At 42.7% G+C, this 22,297-nt stretch overlaps 1 protein-coding gene and 1 long non-coding RNA gene across 3 annotated transcripts in view; both read right to left on the bottom strand.

Moving 5' to 3' along the window:
* The window catches only part of LOC115160818 (glypican-6), a 116,081-nt gene that overhangs the window by 80,138 nt on the left and 13,646 nt on the right, over nucleotides 1-22,297 (bottom strand). For both annotated transcript variants that reach the window (XM_029711274.1, XM_029711275.1), the window contains exon 2: nucleotides 18,442-18,600. In XM_029711274.1, coding sequence (XP_029567134.1) covers nucleotides 18,442-18,600 — 159 coding nt within the window. The remainder of the gene's footprint in view (nucleotides 1-18,441; nucleotides 18,601-22,297) is intronic.
* On the bottom strand, nucleotides 7,778-10,639 carry LOC115160819 (uncharacterized). The gene is made up of 2 exons (XR_003869121.1): nucleotides 8,976-10,639; nucleotides 7,778-8,844 (listed from the first exon to the last, which is right to left on the bottom strand). It is a non-coding gene; the product is annotated as an uncharacterized LOC115160819 (long non-coding RNA).

Genomic DNA, 22,297 nt, shown 5'->3' on the forward strand with positions numbered 1-22,297 from the left:
AAATCACTAAGAATTTAAGATCCAAATACGTGGAAAAAAACATGGGCCGCTGGTGTGCTTGGGCGGTGGTCCCTTGGTAAGAAAATGTTGAAGACCCCCACTTCAGAAAGAGAGAGAGAGAGAGAGCGAGAGAGAGAGAGAGAGAGAGAGAGATAGAGAGAGATTGGATTAGATGGTTCGATGAGTTTATTAGTCACATGCACAGGGTCGCAGGTGTAATTGCAAGGTACAGTAAAAATCTTAAGCTCCAAGCTCCAACAGTCAAGGTCAAAAAGAGAAGTGAATGAAACAACAATCATAATAATAATATCTACACATTTATAACTGTAACAATGATAGATGTCCATTGAGGGATGGTGGCAGGGTAAATGTGCAGGGGGGGAAGGGGTAGAAGGCCTCTGACTAATCTGTGAAAGCCCATAGCTCCAAACACTGGAGAGAACAATGTTGAATCAAGGCCACTGCTTGGTTTAACATTGACAAACTCGCTGAATTCCCTGTGTTAACAACTAACCAACTGAAGCAAATCCAACCCAAACAGAAGCACAATATGGTTTTGGTTCAACAAAATAAGTTATGCCAAAGAGCACCCATCTGGGACAGGGAGAGCCAGCACACAGGCACTTTCTCTACAGAGCTTCTCTAACATAAATCATATATTAAAAAAACTTTATAAAAAGCAGCTGAGTGAAATGAGGTGGATGGCTGTGGAAATGGATCCGATAATTGACATGATTTTCTTCTCCATCTCCTCCAAGGAGTCCTGATGAGCAGCTGCTGCCATTGGAAAGTATTATTGCTCATTAAACCATAACTAGCATGGGCTCACTGGGAAGAGGAGGATCAGGAGAAAGTGTGAAAGTCGAGGTCGAGGTGTAAAAAAGAATATATCTCTGCAAATAGAAGATCCATTATCTGAGCCGAGGGGGCCAGGAGAGGTAGTCAGTAGTCGGTGTGGGGTTAAGTCAGGATCACACATACTGCAGCAGCAGACCTGCTATAGGAGCTTTATTTGAGGAGGACGAGGCACTCTGCTCCTGGTTCCAGCTGTCAATCTGCTGCGCAAGGGGCCATGCTTGTCTAATCCAAGGAGGTACTCAGACTCTTCGTGAGGATTTAGAATTCAAGAGCGAGTTGACTAAATTGCAAACACAACAGTAAGCTAAACTGCCACAGAACTGATACAAACTTTGTTAATTAAGGATCCTCAAAACTCAAGTACACTCAAGGAGCGCATAGGCTATAAGTAGATCAAATGAAAGAGTATTGCGTGAGAAACACTTAAGAAGAGGATATCCAGATAAACAAAAGCAGAGTTGTTAGAATACCAGATATGGAAGGTTACTTGCGTAACCCCGGTTATCTGATACCTCTAAGTATCTCGAAGAACCAATTATACATGTTCGTCAGAGACAGACAGGTCGAGAGGCGAATGAGGGAGCCCCTCCCCTCATACTAAAGAGCGACTCGCCCGCCCTCTGATCATTCTCGAGTATTGAGTACTTCCTCACACTCTTGCGAGTAGGGGAATGTGATGAGATATAGCATCCATAATATCAGAGAACTGGAGTTCGCAAGTAACCTTAAGTTATCTTTGAATTATTAGTTTCGATGTCTCACAAGTGGGATATGGCCAACTACCGTATCGCACATGCTCTCCGAAGCCAGGCAGTCTCGCGTATCAACCCTCAGAGGCCCTGGCACTGAGGACAATTTGCACCAATAAAGGTACATATACGTCTAGTCGGTAGAACCTCAAAAGTATGAGGGGATGCCCAACAAGCCGCATCACAAATCTCCTGTAAGGAGATGCCCTTGAACAGTGCTCAAGAGGTAGCCATACCTCTGGGGGAGTGAGTCCTCAGGCCCTCCAGAGGCTGTAACCCCTTGCTATTACAGGCCAATATAATAGCTTCCACAATCCAATGTGACAACTGTTGACGAGAAAGGGGCCTCCCCTTGCAGGTTGGAAGCTCTTGCGCAAGACTCTCGTTCTATGCAAGAATATGCGCAACACGTGTACTGGACCCAAACGGTGGAGCCGCTCCTCATCCATAGAAGGAAATGGCGGCGAGTGGAAAGCCACAAGCTCCAAGGCGAGACAATGTAATTGCCGCTAACGTTAGTAATTGGGAAACAAGGTAACCTTGGAAAAGCCCCGGGAAAACTGTAGTCACGAATGGTGAACTGACAGTACATACAGCTCACTCACTCATTTTGTGGATGTAAGGGTGACCCGTAAAGCGATCTAAACACTAGAACCGCCATAGGCCAACAGCCACTGATGTTTGCTTTTTTAAGCCCCCCATAAAATATTTTTATTTTACATTTCTACATTTTTAAATCACAAGCGGAAAAGTATTTAGAGGATATTTACCTGTTGTTGTATTTACAGCTATTACTACCTTAAAAGCCCCTCACCGGGGCACAAGGAACGTTTTTGCAAACACATGGCTAACCTTTTTTTAAACAGCTAAACAGTTGCTATTAGTGAACATGTGTTTGAATGAAGGCTGGCAGAATTATCGTATAATAATCGTCATAATCGGCTTAATACATTTATTTTAGGAGAGGGGGGTTCAACCTTTTATATAACTTCATAAGAAGATACAGTGCCTTCAGAAAGTAATCATACCCCTTGACTTACTCCACATTTTGTTGTTACAGCCTGAATTCAAAATGGATTAAATAGTTTTTATACACAAATTCATTTAATGACAAAGTGAAAACATGTTTTTAGGAATGTTTGCACATTTATTGAAAATTAAACACAGAAATATATAATTTACATAGGTATTCACACCCCAGAGTCAATACTTTGTAGAAGCACCATTGGTCTTAAATCAGGTCAACACCCGCAAGGCCACTGAGCCCGATGGTAACTACTGGCAGGCATATTCACAGTCATTTTCAACCCCTCCTTGTCCCAGTCTATAATCCCCATATGTTTTAAGATGACCACCATCATTCCTGTCCCCAAGAAGTCTAAGGCTTCATGCCACAATGACTACCGCCTTGTAGTACTCACTTCTATAATCATGAAGTGCTTTGAAAGGCTGGTTATGGCACACATTAACTCCAACATTGCAGACACACTAGACCTACTCCAATTTGCATACCGCCCTAACAGATCCATAGATGACGCAATCTCAATTGCTCTCCACACTGCCCTCACCCACCTAGATAAGAGGAATACCTATGTAAAAATGCTGTTCATTGACTACAGCTCAGCGTTCAACACCATTGTCCCCTCCAAGCTCGTCACCAAGCTTAGGACTCTGGGTCTGAACACTTCACTCTGCAACTGGATCCTGGACTTCCTGACGGGCCGACACCAGGTGGTGAGGATAGGCAACATCACCTCCTCCATGCTGTCCCTCAACACAGGGGCCCCACAGGGGTGTGTGCTTAGTCCACTCCTGTATTCCCTGTTCACCCACGACTGCATGGCCACGCATGACTCCAACACCATCATCAAGTTTGCTGACGACACGATGGTGGTAGGCCTGATCACTGGTGATGATGAGTCAGCCTACAGGGAGGAAGTGGTCAGGGACCTGGTGGTGTGGTGCCAGAACAGCAACCTCTCCCTCAACGTCATTAAAACCAAGGAGCTGATCGTGGACTACAGGAAACGGGTGGGCAAGCACGCCTCCATCCACATCGACTAGGCTGCAGCGGAGCAGGTTGAGAGCTTCAAATTCATTAGTGTCCAAATCACTAAAGAATTTAAGATCCAAATACATGGAAAAAAAACACGGGCCGCTGGTTTGCTTGGGCGGGGGTCCCTGGGTATGAAAATGTTGAAGACCCCTGTTCTACATAATACGTTTCTATCTGAACATTGGCCAACGGCCCTGGTACCAGCTTGTCCCTACCTATGTGAAGTTAGTCACGATAACGATTAGCCACAATAGTGAAATTAGCAGTTCACCTTCAAATTAAAAGTCCCTCACTTGAAAGTGATGCAAACGGATACAAATAGGGGAATTATGCTATATGTGGACTATATAATGCTAAACAAGGTTGGAATGTTGTTACATCATTTAAAATTAAATACAATAATTAATTAGTTTGACAATAAACAGAAAAAAACTGTTGAAATCCCACTGCGGACATTAGACTGCATAATTGCATTGGGCATACTTATATGCACCGTACAGCCTTATCTATGGATTGTGCACCCATGAAATGGGGTATCATCCTACTCTGTGACACCCACAAAAAACAATTCTCAAGAGTTTACATCAATATTAGCATCTTAGCTCATTTTGCAGGACTTTGACTGCCGGAAATCACCTTCCCAGTCAGCCTATTGTGAGTACTGAACATTCATATTGCACTGTACAGCCTAACCTATGGATTGTGCACTAATGAAATGGGGTATTAGCCTACTTAGTGACGCTAATATTTATGTAAACTCTACATAGTTGTGTTCTGTGGGTGTCACTGAGTAGGCTGATACCCCACTTCATGGGTGCACAATCCATAGGTAGGGCTGTAGAGTTCAATAGGAATTGTCTAGAATGTCATTGTATTCTGTAGTGTTAAGATTTCCCTTCACTGGAACTAAGGGGCCTAGCCAGAACCATGAAAAACAGCCTCAGACCATCATTTCTCCTCCACCAGACTTTACAGTTGGAACTATGCATTCGGAGAGGTACAGTGAGGGGGGAAAAGTATTTGAACCCCTGCTGATTTTGTACATTTGCCCACTGACAAAGAAATTATCAGTCTATAATTTTAATGGTAGGTTTATTTGAACAGTGAGAGACAGAATAACAACAAAAAAATCCAGAAAAACGCATGTCAAAAATGTTATAAATTGATTTGCATTTTAATGAGGGAAATAAGTATTTGACCCCCTCTCAATCAGAAAGATTTCTGGCTCCCAGGTGTCTTTTATACAGGTAACGAGCTGAGATTAGGAGCACACTCTTAAAGGGAGTGCTCCTAATCTCAGTTTGTTACCTGTATAAAAGACACCTGTCCACAGAAGCAATCAATCAATCAGATTCCAAACTCTCCACCATGGCCAAGACCAAAGAGCTCTCCAAGGATGTCAGGGACAAGATTGTAGACCTACACAAGGCTGGAATGGGCTACAAGACCATCGCAAAGCAGCTTGGTGAGAAGGTGACAACAAAGAAAGACAAAAGAACTGTCAATCTCCCTCGGCCTGTGGCTTCATGCAAGATCTCACCTCGTGGAGTTGCAATGATCATGAGAACGGTGAGGAATCAGCCCAGAACTACACGGGAGGATCTTGTCAATGATCTCAAGGCAGCTGGGACCATAGTCACCAAGAAAACAATTGGTAACACACTATGCCGTGAAGGACTGAAATCCTGCAGCGCACGCAAGGTCCCCCTGCTCAAGAAAGCACATATACAAGCCCGTCTGAAGTTTGCCAATGAACATCTGAATGATTCAGAGGACAACTGGGTGAAAGTGTTGTGGTCAGATGAGACCAAAATGGAGCTCTTTGGAATCAACTCAACTCGCCGTGTTTGGAGGAGGAGGAATGCTGCCTATGACCCCAAGAACACCATCCCCACCGTCAAACATGGAGATGGAAACATTATGCTTTGGGGGTGTTTTTCTGCTAAGGGGACAGGACAACTTCACCGCATCAAAGGGACGATGGACAGGGCCATGTACCGTCAAATCGTGGGTGAGAACCTCCTTCCCTCAGCCAGGGCATTGAAAATGGGTCGTGGATGGATATTCCAGCATGACAATGACCCAAAACACACGGCCAAGGCAACAAAGGAGTGGCTCAAGAAGAAGCACATTAAGGTCCTAGCCAGTCTCCAGACCTTAATCCCATAGAAAATCTGTGGAGGGAGCTGAAGGTTCGAGTTGCCAAACGTCAGCCTCGAAACCTTAATGAGAAGATCTGCAAAGAGGAGTGGGACAAAATCCCTCCTGAGATGTGTGCAAACCTGGTGGCCAACTACAAAAAACGTCTGACCTCTGTGATTGCCAACAAGGGTTTTGTCACCAAGTACTAAGTCATGTTTTGCAGAGGGGTCAAATACTTATTTCCCTCATTAAAATGCAAATCAATTTATAACATTTTTGACATACGTTTTTCTGGATTTTTGTTGTTGTTATTCTGTCTCTCACTGTTCAAATAAACCTACCATTAAAATTATAGACTGATCATTTCTTTGTCAGTGGGAAAACGTACAAAATCAGCAGGGGATCAAATACTTTTTTCCCTCACTGTAGTGTTCTCCTGGCTTCGACAAACCCAGATTCGTCTGCCAGACTGCCAGATGGTGAAGCGTGATTCATCACTCCAGAGAACGCGTTTCCACTGCTCCAGAGTCCAATGGCAGTGAGCTTTACACCACTCCAGCCAATGCTTGGCTGCTTGGCCATGGAAGCCCATTTCATGAAGCTCCAGACAAACAGTTATTGTGCTGAAGTTGCTTCCAGAGGCAGTTTGGAATTCGGTAGTGAGTGTTGCAAACGAGGGCAGACAATTTTTATGCGCTACGTGCTTCAGCACTCGGCGGTCCCGCTTTTGTGGCCTACCATTTTGCGGCTGAGCAGTTGTTGCTCCTAGACATTTCCACTTCACAATAACAGCACTTACAGTTGACTGGGGCAGCACTAGCAGGGCAGAAATTTGACGAACTGACTTATTGGAAATGTGGCATCCTATGACGGTGCCACGTTGAAAGTCACTGAGCTTTTCAGTTAGGCCATTCTACTGCCAATGTTTGTCTATGGAGACTGCATGGCTGTGTGCTCCATTTTATTCACCTGTCAGTATAGGCTGTGGCTGAAATCGCCGAATCCACTAATTTGAAGGCGTGTCCACATATTTTTGTATATATAGTGTATTTCACAGCAGCTTAGACGGTACAATGATTATCTACACCATACTTGCTTGTTTTGTCACAAAGTGAAATTAGGCAAACTATTTGAATTTTAGGAACCAGGAAATAACGAAGCGAGTTCTGCATAGTACACCTTTAAGGGACAAAGACAAATTAATTGTAAGGCATTGGTACCCAGGCTCTAATATAGTATGTCTCTCTCCTCATTGAATGGTGATAGAAACCACTAGAAACTGATGGTTGTAACTTCATGATTGAATTTGAATGAACTGAATGATGAGGATGGAGGGGGGTGAAGATGGTGATTGAATTTAGAACAATAGTGTAAGAATTGTGGCAGCAGAGCCTCCTGCTCTTCCTCTTCCCCAAGCGCACAACAACTCACACCCAGGAAAAAGACACCTCTTTTTCATTTCTACTGTGTCAGAAGAAGCTGTAACTGGACTGTATTACTTGCCCGTGGTGGAAAAAAGTAGCCAATTGTCATACTTGAGTAAAAGTAAAGATACCTTAATAGAAAATGACTCAAGTAAAAGCGAAAGTCACCCAGTAAAATACTTCAGTAAAAGTATTTGGTTTTAAATATCAAAAGTAAATGTAATTACTAAAATATACTTAAGTATCAAAACTAAAAATCATTTCAAATTCCCCAGTTTCCCAAATGTTAACACATGTTTGCTGAACGACATCTCAGGTAGTCAAAACACAAAACAGTTAGCTAATTTACCCAAACCCCACAGACATCTTGTAAAATGAAACACAGTAATCAAAATCATGTACTCCCTGCTCAAAATTACAGTTTTCCACAATTGTTTACACACGTTTGCTGAATCTTTGGGCCATATTCCCAAAACACCAAACACAAAACTCTACAAATCTCTAGCAAAAGCAAACACCGCATTCAAAACTGTTTTCTTTCTAAAATGTTTTTTTTTTGCATCAAAATGAATAGATCTGTCTACCAACCAACACACTGATGTGCGCAACACAACATACTACAGTATAAATATCCCATCAGTAGCTTTATGCCTTTTGCATTTTCAGTGTTACACTGTAGCCGGTTGTAAAAGATTGTTACAGTAATGTATACCTATTCAAATGTACATAAATAAACACGAAAGCAATACAGTAACAAAAACATTGTCATTTATTTCTAAAATGCAGTATTTTTGAACACTTGTGTTTTGTATGTAACATTTTCCATACCCAACATGAGAAAACCAGGAAAAACATTCAGTAAGATAAAGTGTTTTCTGTACAAAAATAAAAAATGAAAGTGGCTCATTCTTTCAAAACTCTAAACACAAAGACAAAAACACACACAAAATGTAAGAAAAAAACATTAGGAGGCAGGATGCAGCCTATTTTGGTCTGGCCCCAGCACCTCATCTACATCACAAGCGATGTTCTCCCTGGCTAAACAGCGGGGAAAGAATCTTCTGGTCATGACGGATCCAGCCGAAGAAAGGCCCCACATCAATTTCACCACATGCATCCTCCATTGCCTGGGGAAGAGGCATGCGTGCGAGGGGATGGTGGTCATACACCTTCCATCACCATGACGAAAAAAACTCTTCAATTGGGTTTAGGAATGGGGAATATGGTGGGAGGTATAGAACAATAAATTGTGTGTGGTCGATGAACCAGTTGCAGACCAGAGCAGCCCGTGAAACTCATGGTGACAACATACCTGGGCTGCTCTGGTCCCACCCCTCTGCTCGGCTGGAATGAGGATGCCATGTAGTGTGTCCAGGAATGTGATGGGAAGGGCGGTGTAGAAGGGACCAAGGTTGGCATGGTGATGGAGGACGCCTTGCTGGCTAACGGCTGCGCACATGGTGATATTCCCTCCACGCTGTCCAGGGACATTCACAATGGCACGGTGGCCAATAATGTTCCGTCCCTGTCCCCTTCTTTTGGCTAGGTTGAAGCCAGCCTCATCAATGTAAATATAAACGTGCTGAATTGCAGCAGCATCCAGCTCCAAGACTCTCTGAAACAGACAAGACAATATGTGACAGACCTAGAGCAGTCAATATGGTGAGACACAATACACTGGATTACAGTACTGTAATGTGTCTATACAGTGCTGATATGATAGTAAATTCACAGTATAGTACTTACTTGCACATATTCATAGCGCTGTTCTTTAACCCTCTCTGAGTTTCGCTCAAATGGCACCCTGTAGACCTGTTTCATCCGGATTCGGTTGCGCTGTAATACACGGTCCAATGTAGACCATCCCACCTGGTGAATATTATTGAATATTGTGTTGTATTCAATTATGTGGTTCTCGATTTGTCATTGTCTAATGGTATGGTTTGCCACCACCATGTTCACAATAGCGGTCTCCTGTTCTGGTGTGAACAGCCGGTGTCTTCCACCATGGCCTGGCCATCTCTGTTCTGCAGAAGATCCACCAATATGATATGATTGGTTACAGTAGGCTAAAATAATACATTTTCTTTCAATATGAAATGACATTACTGTAACATTGGCCAACAATCACTGAGTAACATAGGCCTACTGATATGTCAGACTAGTGTACATACATAAAGAGCATAGTGTAGATGGTAGGTAACTTACCGGTTCTCATTTCTGAATGTACGGATGATAGATGCAACCGTGTAGCAGCTCAGGTTGGGCTGAACTCTCTACCCAGCCTCCCTCATTCTCAATCCATGGTTGAGCACATTGTCAACCAATGTGGCCCTGATCTCATCTGAGACATCTGTCCTTCCTCGTCCTCGTCTTCCTCTCACTCATTCACCTTTAGATCTTGCTTCACCATTGACTTCCACTTTCCTCCAAAACAGGAGAGCTCATCTGTGGCCTTATATTGCTAAAGCTCTGATTTCTAAGTGAACAAATCAGCAACTAGTGTTTACACCTGTGAGGAGTGGGTGTTGCCAATTGATGTATAGAGCTTGGCATTGTGATTGGTGTTGCTTTCCAAAGGGACTAAAGAGGTTGTGCCTAATGTGGAGAACTGTATGTAGTGTTTTGCAAAAAGTGTGATATAGAATTGTTCTTGCAATTTTGCAGAATTGGTTAGGGATTTGGTACATGAGTTTCAGGTTTCCGTGATTGCGTTTCAAGTTCCAATTTTAGTGTGTCAACAATTGGGAAAAACTGTAAACTCTGCATACAAATGAGACAGACAAACATCAAATGAATCTAACGTACTGACAACCGAGATCACACTAACGTGACATTCAAAACACTACTATCAGAACCTATTTCTGTGTAAAGAGTAAGATGTTGTTGTTATACTGTATACTGTTTGTATACTGTTACAACAAGAGAGGAACACAAATGGAAAACATTTCGTTTTATAGTTCAACACGGTCTGATTGCAAAGTGAACATTCACGCAATTAGTGTTTGCACATGTCAAGAGTGAAAGTGATTAATTGGGAATTGAGCTTAGCTCTTGAATACAAGAGATTTTAGTTGTGATGGTGGTGCCATAGGTAGAGAATTGTGTGTTGTGTTTTGTAAAATGTTTGTTATAGAATTGCAATCGGAGTGTAAAGTAAAACATGTGCCAGAAGTATTGCAGCTCTGGTGTATGGTTCTTCTAAATGAGTTACAGGTTTGGGTAATTGTGCCTCATGGGCTCGTTTTAGTGAGTAAACAATTGGGAAAAACTGTACTAAGCAAACCAGACAGCACCCTTTTCTTGTTTTTTTAAATTTACGGATAGCCAGAGGCACATTGCAACACTGAGACATCCTTTAAAAATGAAGCATTTGTGTTTAGTGAGTCCAAATCAGAGGTAGTAGGGATGAGCAGGGATGTTCTCTTGATAAGTGCGTGAATTTGACCATTTTCCTGTCCTGTTAAGCATTCAAAATGTATCGAGTACTTTTGGGCCTCAGGGAAAATGTATGGAGTAAAAAGTACATTATTTTCTTTAGGAATATAGTGAAGTAAAAGTAGTCAGAAATAGAAATAGTAAAGTACAGATACTGCAAAAAACTACTAAAGTAGTACTTTAAAATATTTTTCCTTAAGGACTTTACACCACTGTTACTTACTTTAACTCTAGTTATAATGGAATCTACAAATCAAATGTATCTAATGTATTACACTGTAATGTTTTTCTTGTAAGAAAAACGAAAATAGTCGATGCCTTCATGTTGCAGTATGCCTTTGTAGAATAATGAAAAATATAGCCTTGACTCTGTTTTCTTTACTTGAAGGAATATATTTTCACAAATATGAATCTTTCTTCATGCAATATTTTCACAAATATTTATTTATGCAATGTATCCTTTACAATTGTTTATGCACTGTTTATAAAACATATTTATCAAATGTTGGTACTTACCTTCGCTGCAAATCATTTGACTGCTATTACTAATAGAATCAAAAAATAAAATTGATAAACTGTAATGTTTTTATTGTAAGGCTGGAAATGGTATATAAATCTCCCTCGGTGAGAGTCAAATCAGACACTGAGTTCAGAGTACAATGTGTGTAGTTCACAATGGATGCACTGACAGCATTGCAGATGCTGCAGAATTTAGATGAGCTGGAGTCGGATGGAGGATCGGATATTGAGCCCGAAATCGACATTGCTGATGACAATGGGTCTTCACCCGATTTAGATGTTGACTTCGAGCCACCACCTCCGATGCCTGAGTCTCGCCGCAGATAAAAACAGAACAGGGCCAACTAAGAAGGTGATTCCAACCGGGCAGTGAGACAGGAGTCTAGGAGGGATGGCGCGGTTTGGGTAGAAAAGAGCGACAAAAGCGCATTTGACCTGCGCCTCTTTTTCATTCTACTTTGACAAAAGAAGCTGTAACTGTACTGTATTACTTACTATAACTGTAGTCTACTTGTTGTTTATGCATTGTTTATGCATACAATTATTTATGTATTAGGCTATTTATCAAACGTTGCTGCTTAGGCCTAGCTTTATGGCAAATAATTTGACCTGCGCACCTTGCTGGTTGATAATCTCTTTTTCGTTTCTACTTTGTCAAAATAAGCTGTAACTGGGTAAGTGGACTCTATTTCTTACTATAACTCTAGTACAAATCAAATCTACCAATGAAATTTAGCAAATGTATTACACTGTAATGTTTATTGACAGAGAAAATAAAATAGGCGAGGCCTACGTGTTGCAGTTTCCTTTGTAGTCTAAAACATTTCCTTACATTCATTTTATTTACTTCAAAATATACGATATACAATTATTCAAAATATTCTTAAGACACTCAATCAATCAATATTCTTTTTAAACGGTATTTATTTAGGTTGATAACACAGTATAGGAATCTGATGTGTATGCTTACGGGGACGGCTGACAACGCTCTCTAGCGGATACATATATGCTGAAAGGCCCAGCGGTTCTAGTGATAAAGGAGAGATGTTTAATCTCCACACTTTCCAGCAGCTCAATAGGCTGCTGTGAAACAGCCTCAAGCACAATAGACCAATCCCATGGTGGGACTAAAGGGTTGTGAACTGGTCATAAGCGACGCGCCCCCTTCATGAAACAACATAACAAGGGATGTTTATCAGGGGTGTTTTCCCACCATGTTCTTGTCAAAGCCTATATGACAGGCCGAGATAGCGGCTAGATAGAACCGTGGAGAAAGCTTTCCCTCTGTCCAAAAGGTCCGGCAGAAGAAATGATCAGTTTTTGCTCACACCACTTCTCAAATATGCGCCACTTATTTCCATACAACATGTAGAAGAGGCCCTAGCACTCTGGATAGTCTCAACGACTCAGAGAGGCAGGCCTGTCTCTCACGGGCCAGGATGGCGTTCGGGAGAGTGTGGAAAATCTCTTCCGTTCGCTTGGGTCAGCAGATCCCTGCATAACGGGAGTTGCCAAGGCTCATCGTACCGCAGAAGAATGATATGCGCTAACCAGAGCCTGCCTGGCCATTGAGGGACTTCGCGCACTCGGACTAGTGGGGAGTATGAGGCTCAGAGGAGAACTGTTTCACCATTTGGGGATGGAGTTTCCATTCCCCGTGATGGGTATTCCCTGTGGACAATAAGTCAGCTCCTACATTTAGTAGGCTTCGGACATGAGTCACAAGTAGTGAAAGAAGGTGTGCTTTGCTCCCCAGAATAATCCTGACGTATAGTCTGTATAATTGACATTCGGGCACCGAAGACGTGGATGTCGATTAAGGCAGCCCCCCGCACCTCTTTGATTCAGAGGGGTTGGGTTAAATGCGGAAGACACATTTCAGTTTAAAGCATTCAGTTGTACAACTGACTAGGTATCCCCCTTTCCCTTCTCTTTTCCTTAAAAAGCGCAGTGAGCGAGTGCCGCCCTGGTGGTTGATGTATGCCCTCACAGCTGTATTGTCCGTTCTGATCAAAATGTGACAGGGAGGGTAGAAAGTGTTTTTGTAAAAGAAATGCTGTCAACAATTCGAGGTAATTTAAATTCAAGGTAACTTCGTTTATTGCATTCCCCTCGTGAACTGCGCCCCAGCTCGTCTGTCGCCCCCACCTTCCTCGTTGCCACTACCCCTAAGGGAGTGACAGAAACGAAGATCGAGGGGCTCTTCCAGTGACGGAGAGCTGAGATACATGCGAAGGTCACCTTATCTGACGATTGATGTGACCCGTGCACACAGACGTTGGGCAGACCCCAACGTTGGAAGTCTCTCATCCTCAGTAGGCCAAGTGCTACTACTGAGATGGTGGACGCAATCAACCCCAGCACTCAGAGACATATTCTGAGCGTGACCGAGCACCCCTGTGTAACAGGAAGAGGCGCTGTCGGAGTGACGTGGTGCAGGCATCCGAGAGTGTTGCCTGAGAGAATCCAGCATTACACCTACAGTTGAAGTCGGAAGTTTACATACACTTAAGCTGGAGTCATTAAAACTCGTTTTTCAACCACTCCACACATTTCTTGTTAACAAACTATAGTTTTGGCAAGTCGGTTAGGACATCTACTTTGTGCATGACACAAGTCATTTTTCCAACAATTGTTTACAGACAGATTATTTCATGTATAATTCACTTTATCACAATTCCAGTGCGTCAGAAGTTTACATACATTAAGTTGACTGTGCCTTTAAACAGTTTGGAAAACTCCAGAAATGTATGTCATGGCTTTAGAAGCTTCTGATAGGCTAATTGACATAATTTGAGTTAATTGGAGGTGTACCTGTGGATGTATTTCAAGGCCTACCTTCAAACTCAGTGCCTCTTTGCTTGACATCATGGGAAAATCAAAAGAAATCAGCCAAGACCTCAGACAAACAATTGAAGACCTCCACAAGTCTGGTTCATCCTTGGGAGCAATTTCCAAACGCCTGAAGGTACCACGTTCATCTGTACAAACAATAGTATGCAAGTATAAACACCATGGGACCACGCAGCCATCATACCGCTCAGGAGGAGACGCATTCTGCCTCCTAGAGATGAACGTACTTTGGTGTGAAAAGTGCAAATCAATCCCAGAACAACAGCAAAGGACCTTGTGAAGATGCTGGAGGAAACAGGTACAAAAGTATCAATATCCACAGTAAAACAAGTCCTATATCGACATAACCTGAAAGGCCCCTCAGCAAGAAGACACTGCTCCAAAACCGCCATAAAAAAACCAGACTACGGTTTACAACTGGACATGGGGACAAAGATCGTACTTTTTGAAGAAATGTCCTCTGGTCTGATGAAACAAAAATAGAACTGTTTGGCCATAATGACCATCGTTATGTTTGGAGGAAAAAGGGGGAGGCTTGCAAGCCGAAAAACACCATCCCAACCGTGAAGCACGTGGATGGCAGCATCATGGTGTGGGGGTGCTTTGCTGCAGGAGGGACTGGTGCACTTCACAAAATAGATGGCATCATGAGGAAGGAAAATGATGTGGATATATTGAAGAAACATCTCAAGACATCAGTCAGGATGTTAAAGCTTGGTCGCAAATGGGTCTTCCAAGGACAACAAAATCTAGGTATTAGAGTGACCATCACAAAGCCCTGATTTCTATCCTAAAGAAAATGTGTCGGCAGAACTGAAAAAGTGTGTGCGAGCAAGGAGGCCTACAAACCTGACTCAGTTACACCAGCTCTGTCAGGAGGAATGGGCCAAAATCCACCCAACTTATTGTGGGAAGCTTGTGGAAGGCTACCCGAAACGTTTGTCCAAAGTTAAACAATTTAAAGGCAATGCTACCAAATACTAATTGAGTGTATGTGAACTTCTGAACCACTGGGATGTGATGAAAGAAATAAAAGCTGAAATAAATCATTCTCTCTACTATTATTATGACATTTCACATTTTTAAAATAAAGTGGTGATCCTAACTGACCTAAGACAGAGAATTTTTACTAGGATTAAATGTCAGGAATTGTGGAAAACTGAGTTTAAATGTATTTGGCTAAGGTGTATGTAAACTTCCGACTTCAACTGTTGGTATTCTATTCTCTGTGTTGGCACACAACAACTCTTTATCTGATTGAGCTTGAGATGTAGTTTTCAAATGAAGCTGTGTTTCATACCTGTAAGAATATTTTGAAGATAAATACACAACGCAGATGATGAGAGGTCAAGAGTACTAAAAGTCAACAGAGTACTAACGGACAATATGGAATTATCAATGGAAATAGTTGGTTTTCAGTTCAACATCTGTTAGGAATGTCAATCCTGAACTCATAGCTATATGTGGCACGTTCTCGTTGGTCCAACCTGAAATAGGATACTTGTTATTTGGCCATTGGCCCAGTTATATTGCAAGGAATTCTAATTGGTCAACCACAGGCTAGGGCTGGGTTATAAAACTACATCCTATCCCTTTGTTCTGTGGCGAGAATCACTGAAGAGAATCACTGGGGAGAATCACTGAGGACAGGGGAGCATGAACATCTACCATCTACTTCCAAGCATGATTTGTCCACTTTGAATAACCCTATTTTCCTCCCCTGATTTGCTTTGGGGTCTGTGTTATTAAAGAATAGCATCAACTACTAACATACCGCTTGCTCCAGGGATGGGAAGCAAAGCAGGTAATCGTCTATGTACGTAGGTGTGTTTCTCAGGAGTGTGAAAGCTGCCTCTACACATTTGCTGAATGTTCAGGGAGCTAGCACTAGCCCAAATAGAACAGCGAGGTATTCTTAGGCTGTGCCTTGACAAGCAAGACTTAGAAAACTCCTGTGTGCTGGCAGTTTATTTGAAAAAAGTTTCCTGCAGGTCGACTGATATGAACCAGTCGCCTAGGTGAATAGAGCGAGACAGGAACACAGCTTAGAGCGACCGGTTCAGGGAGTCCCTCCCTGAGGGACCGGTTCAGTTAGTAAGCACAAAGCAAGTTAATGCTAGGCGAACTAGAAAACGGGAACTAAGCTAACAACAGCTAGGTGGTGGTAGTTAGCATTAACCGTGATTGCTAGTGGCATAGCTTAAGTTAGCATGAGCCGGTACTTGGTCAAAACCTTATAAAACTTGCAGGACTCGTTAGAATGCTGACTGAGCATGTTCATTTCCCATGGAGTATGGGTCCCATTATAACTCTGGGAAAAAAGATTGACAACTGGGTTATGCGTGAGATAGTCAACGCTTAGCCGCAAGGCTCTTGTGTTAGCCATCCAGTGTTCACCCAGTGGGGTAATAACCTAGCTATAGCTAGCACCTTGTTAGCCAAAGAGATCCGCACCAGTAGCATTGCTTCTTCGGTCTAGAGAATCTCTTTTGACCGTAGCACGGTGTGGTGTATCCGATCAGCCAATGAAACGATTGAAAGTTAAATGTACTGAATGAGAGAGCAAGCTGGCAATACCACAGTAGGTGGGAGAGCCAGTAGCAGCCAGCATCCCAGCATCGTCGAGCTGCCAGCGCAAGAGCAAGGTGGTTTATGTGCCTGCCTCAGGCGAGGTAGCAGTGGACATAATTTGTTGATCCGGGGATTCAGGTTAGGCCGTTGTTAAGCCACTATTACCCTTCCTTTGTTCTTAATTCTTGGAAAAAGGCCTGCTAGCCTGATATCGCCTGCTGCAAATTAGCCTTGAAAGGCGTGAGCTAGCTTATTAGGTGCCTAATGGCTAGCTGGAGCGGGAACTGTGTATAAAAGCTCATTTTCATTTTTTCATTTTAGTCATTTAGCAGACGCTCTTATCCAGAGCGACTTACAGTAGTGAATGCATACATTTCATACATTTTTTTTCTCTGTTTTTTTCTCCGTAAAAGCTATAGTCGTGGTGGGCTTGTGTAGGCGTTAGCTAGGTTCTTATAGCAAGCAGTGCTTGTGCTACCGTATGTGCAGGTAGGGAAGTCGGTCTGAGCTAGCAAGCAATGCTTATGTGGATACCTTGCTTTCCAACGAGCTAGCCAAGTTAGCTTGCGCCTTGCAGCGTGGGCTTACCAAGTCTCTGGGCTTACCAAGTGGGCTAGCAGCCTAGTTAGTTAGCACAACATTAGCGAAAGGAAGATAGCTCTTTGTTATTCTTGCGACAAACAAAAGCGTGGCTCTCGATTGATAAGCAGTGACTCTAGGACGGTCGGTAGTGGGTTGAGCTAAACAAGAGAGCGAGCTAGCAATTCTACCATTTCAGGTGGAAAAGTTAGTCGGTAGGATAGCTAGCATTGTGGCAAGCTAGCCAAGTCTCAGTAGCTAGCTGTGTGATGCTAGCTACGAAAGGAGACGAGGGAAGAAAAGCAGTGAAGATAATTCTTACCTGAAACGGAAACATTCCTTTCGGTAAAGTCACCCAACACAAAAAACGAAAGCTGAAAAACCCAATAATGTGTGATTGTGACTCGCAATGCGGGGCGTTCCTGCATGTGGGCATTCCTGCAAATACATGAACGCTCTCCCTCGAGCATCCCATTGGTTCCAGCATGTACGCCCCACTCCAAGCACACCATCTTCACGCTTGTGTGACACTTTTGATATTCTGAATTTCCCCTGATTGTCTATACGATTAAGTGGGTCAAAAGTAAAATAAGTATTATCAGAGATAATTTTCAGGGCCAAGGACACTGTCTACCGGTGTCCTAGATGGCTAGCTGCTGGTGGCGCCCCCGCCTTATACCTCCCACCAGCCTCCCACCTGCTGTTTACCGGCGTCCTCCTAGCTAGCTATAACACAGTGTCCTTCACTCCCGCATGCCGAACACCTGCCCTCACCGTTGTTAACAGAACTGCGGGAAAGCAGTGCCTGAAAGGCAGGGGCGAAGGACGCTGTCTACCGATGTCCTAGCTAGATGGCTACCATTGTTGCCCCGCCTGTTCTTCTTCTTCTGTGGGTTTATCAGCAGTCGGCATCCAACGTTATGGAGCACACCCGCCTCGCACCTGTGTACTGGAGTCCTAGCTTAAAAATGTACCAATAGAAGTAAAAAGTGGAATGCCCACAAGCAGGAACGCCACAAATTGTGGGCCACAATAGGCAGAGCGTAGCGGCGGCATAACCTTAACGGCACACCTGTGTACAGTTAAATAGGAAAACAGATCAAGTCATGCTAAGGACTAGGCAGGCAAACCTCTTCTGTGACAAAGAGAGGTGAGAATGATCAGAGGGCGGGAGAGTGGCTCTTTAGTATGAGGTGAGAGACTCCCACTTGTGAGATATCAAAACAAATAATTGAAAGAGAGTGTCTCTTACCATCAAACTTTTTATGTCTGGAGACGAAGGTGCTTCGTAATTCTTTACTAGTTTCATCAACCAGGTTCTCTAACTCCAGCTTGCTTTGTTGGCCAAACTTGTCCTCCATTTCTGAACTGCAACAGGTATTGCCCTGGGGACATACCCGGAGATGGTCACCTGCAAACAACAGAGATGGTATTCAGTCACACAGATTCCTCATGACCCCCATACAATGTTCCCTCTAATTTCTTTGGGCACTGAGAAAATGTCAGGTCTGCTGAGCGCAAACTCGAACGTTGTGAAAATTCTGTGCAACTTCCAGCATGTGTTTACTGTGAACACTGAGGCTGTACCCACTTTTAAGTTACAGTTTTAACAGTGGTGAAGTAGGCTACTGTGGCTATTTGATCATAATGTAGGCCTAGCAGAGTGGCCTACCATAAAAAACAATGGAGAAAAACAATGGAAATTGCTGTTTTATCATTCAGCCTACAGTAGCAGCCAATGTGTGGTGTTCAATGCCTACATTCCATGAGACCATTTTTTTTTAAAACACGCAGGGCTTGACATTAACCTGTTTATCCACCTTCAGATAAGGAGGTGACTGAAAATGTTGTGTTTGATGCAAGAAACCACTTTACAAAATAAAATGCTTTATTATTCCCATACCATTATTATAGAGAATCAGACAAATTATGTTCCACTCTGCCTATTGGCTACCAGTCTCTGCATGCAACCACTACTGAATTGAATTAAAGAGCCCATTGTTGTAAAACTGACAGATATTTTCAGGTCTACCGGTAAGAGAATGCCATTGGTTGTTGTTGTTTTTTGGCTCTAACAGGTAGCTATGACAGTGAATAATAATTCAACCATCAGATATCTAGAGGTGTTGATTGCTCTAGTGTGTGTTTTTGTTGACTCTACATGTTACTGTATTTTCAATACCGACCATTAAAAGGGTGGTGTATGAGGGTGTGCCTGTGCAATGTACTGTATGACAATCTGCTGCATAACAAAGTCACTCGTGCCTGATGGGAGGAATCCCTACATATGAATTACCCATGGTGTGTGACTGTGAAGTCAGGCATGAAAACATGTTGCAGCATCCATCAATCCAAAGCATTAATACATCCAGTATTTGGATCAGATACCAGCACTAGCTAGTGTCACAAAGTAAAGGCATTGAAAACATCATAGCAATATGCCAGAAATAGCCTATAACAGTAATCATAAATCTGGTTGGATGAGACAGTGGCAGACAGCATTTCCTCAAACACACACACACACGCACGCACACACACACACACACACACACACACACACACACACACACACACACACACACACGCATACACACACAGACACACACATATAGAAATGTGTGTCAGAGTTGTTACCTCTCCCCATGCAATCATTCTGTTCTCCCAACATTCAGCCAGCTCCCTACGAACAAAATGAAATTAAAATTGCCAGCAGCCCACAGATGAAATTCATGGCCAGCTCCACTTACCACTTGAGGACAAAGACATGTGTTTCTCTGCTGTTTATGATCCCTCTCTCCTACTGAGCGTTCAAAAACATTCATGGTGGTTTTTGCCAAACATTTACAGTAAATGAAGGAATCATGAGACACAACATGAGGAAACGTTGATTTGACAATGGCTGTAGGATTCAGATTTGTTTACAAAAATGAGTGATCAGTTTATAATATTTGGAAGTTGTCCATGGATCATAATGTATTAACGAACGCCTTCCATGTCGTTCTAGCTTCTGTGTCCTACCATTTTTATAATGGAAAGTGTAACATTGCCAATAAGTCGTCAGTGTAGCCAGTAGGGAGAACAGCGTGAAATAGGATTTATGATATAGCCTACCATTCAGAAGGAAATCCCATTGCAATTGATGACATCCATGAAACACTGAACTGAATTAAAAGTTAATGATCGACATCATCAGTCCATTTTCCCAAACAGCCATTTGTAGGGCCATGGACGCTGATTCAGCTCTCCCTCCATTTAGTAGTCTCCACACACTAGCCCAAATGCAATATCACGTTGAAGACCAGTGATGTGGCTAAATAATCTGATCACGTTATGACTAACCAATGATTCTTGACATAAAAAAAAATTGCTATGTTAAGTGTGTTGATGATGTAGGCTTCATGTTTTGTTAAAACCTAAAAGCAACCAACCATGTCGCCCAAACAGTCCTCTAAAAATGACCTAATTTCCGAAGTCTCCTCTCTCTCTCGCTCACTACCCAAATAGAATTGAGATGTAATTTACTCAGACACCTGCAGGCTAACCAAACTTTGAGAATCAGTTCAGCTTCATCTGGCAGAAGCTGAGCTGACCTCAGCCATTAAGTAGAGAATTAACACCCACCAGTGAGGGCAGGAGGTTGAAACCCACACACAGTTTGTTCGCAGCTAACTCTTTTTTTTTACCACAGCTTATGACTGTTGCCTACACCTTAAACACAGGTTTGTTTAGTTTGCATGTCCAAAGAAAACTCAAAAGCTTTAGGTAGGTCACTGCCTGTGTATAAAGGAAAAGTTTGAGAGACAGTTGTTTAGTGGACACTTTAATGGGCCAAAGGTTGGAAGTAGTCAGGGAGGTCCCACTGGCCACAGGTCTGAGTGCAGCTCTCCATCAGACGTGTCACCCACAAAGAGCTCCTCCGCTCCGACACTTAGACCGTGCAGTGTTCCCGCAGTCTCAACAGAGCAAAACATCACTTAAAATGAGTTTCTCGTACATCAACATCCCATAAGGGGCTTTCAAGGAACTTCTCCACTCAACCAAGGTAGCCTGTATATCCTTTATGTCCAAGGTTAAAACAGCACAGTGGACACACAGATATATTTTTGTTGGTACACAATGGAATACAATTCCGCATTAGGCAGAGAAGAAAGAGTGGTTCACACAGCATACTCTTTGAATAGCTTTAGTGCTGAGCGATTAGTGCTTTTTGAGGTCGGTTAGGTTTCGGTTTGATTATAAGAAAATGTATCACGGTTTTCAATTTCAGTTTCGATATTTTTTTTTACATTAAATGCACTATGCATTACTTTTATTTATTTTATTTTACCAGGTAAGTTGACTGAGAACACATTCACATTTACAGCAACAACCTGGGGAATAGTTTCAGGGGAGAGGAGGGGGATGAATGAGCGAATTGTAAGCTGGGGATGATTAGGTAACCATGATGGTATGAGGGTCAGATTGGGAATTTAGCCAGGACACCGGGGTTAACACCCCTACTCTTACAATAAGTGCAATGGGATCTTTAATGACCTTAGAGAGTCAAGACACCTGTTTAACATCCCATCCAAAAGACAGCACCCTACACAGGGCAGTGTCCCCAATCCCTGCCCTGGGACATTGTTTAGGCCAGAGTGCCTCCTACTGGCCCTCCAACACCACTTCCAGCAGCATCTGGTCTCCCATCCAGGAACTGACCAGGACTAACCCTGCTTAGCTTCAGAAGCAAGCCAGCAGTGGTATGCAGGGTGGTATCCATTACATGGGTTGAATGATAGAACAACACATAATAAAACAATTAATACAAGTCCTATGCTGATAGTGATTGCCCATTACTGCTTATCATTTATTAACCATAATTTATTCACATTACTTTACTTTAATAAAATATTTGTTTTATTTTATGACTTTTTACATTTTATTCCATGTCATCATCTCATCTCTATGCTGTCTGACAAAATCACTATTTTAGTAGTTCTTCAAAGTAAATAAGGCATACTTTTGCTCCACACAGACCGGACAAGCGGGTGCGCAATGGATTATGGACCCTGTAGTTAATTACCCCGTTTTCTGCACTAAACTATGTAGAACAGGGATGGGCAACTGGT

This window comes from Salmo trutta, chromosome 24 (genome assembly GCF_901001165.1).
Source record: "Salmo trutta chromosome 24, fSalTru1.1, whole genome shotgun sequence".
Classification (NCBI taxonomy): domain Eukaryota; kingdom Metazoa; phylum Chordata; class Actinopteri; order Salmoniformes; family Salmonidae; genus Salmo; species Salmo trutta.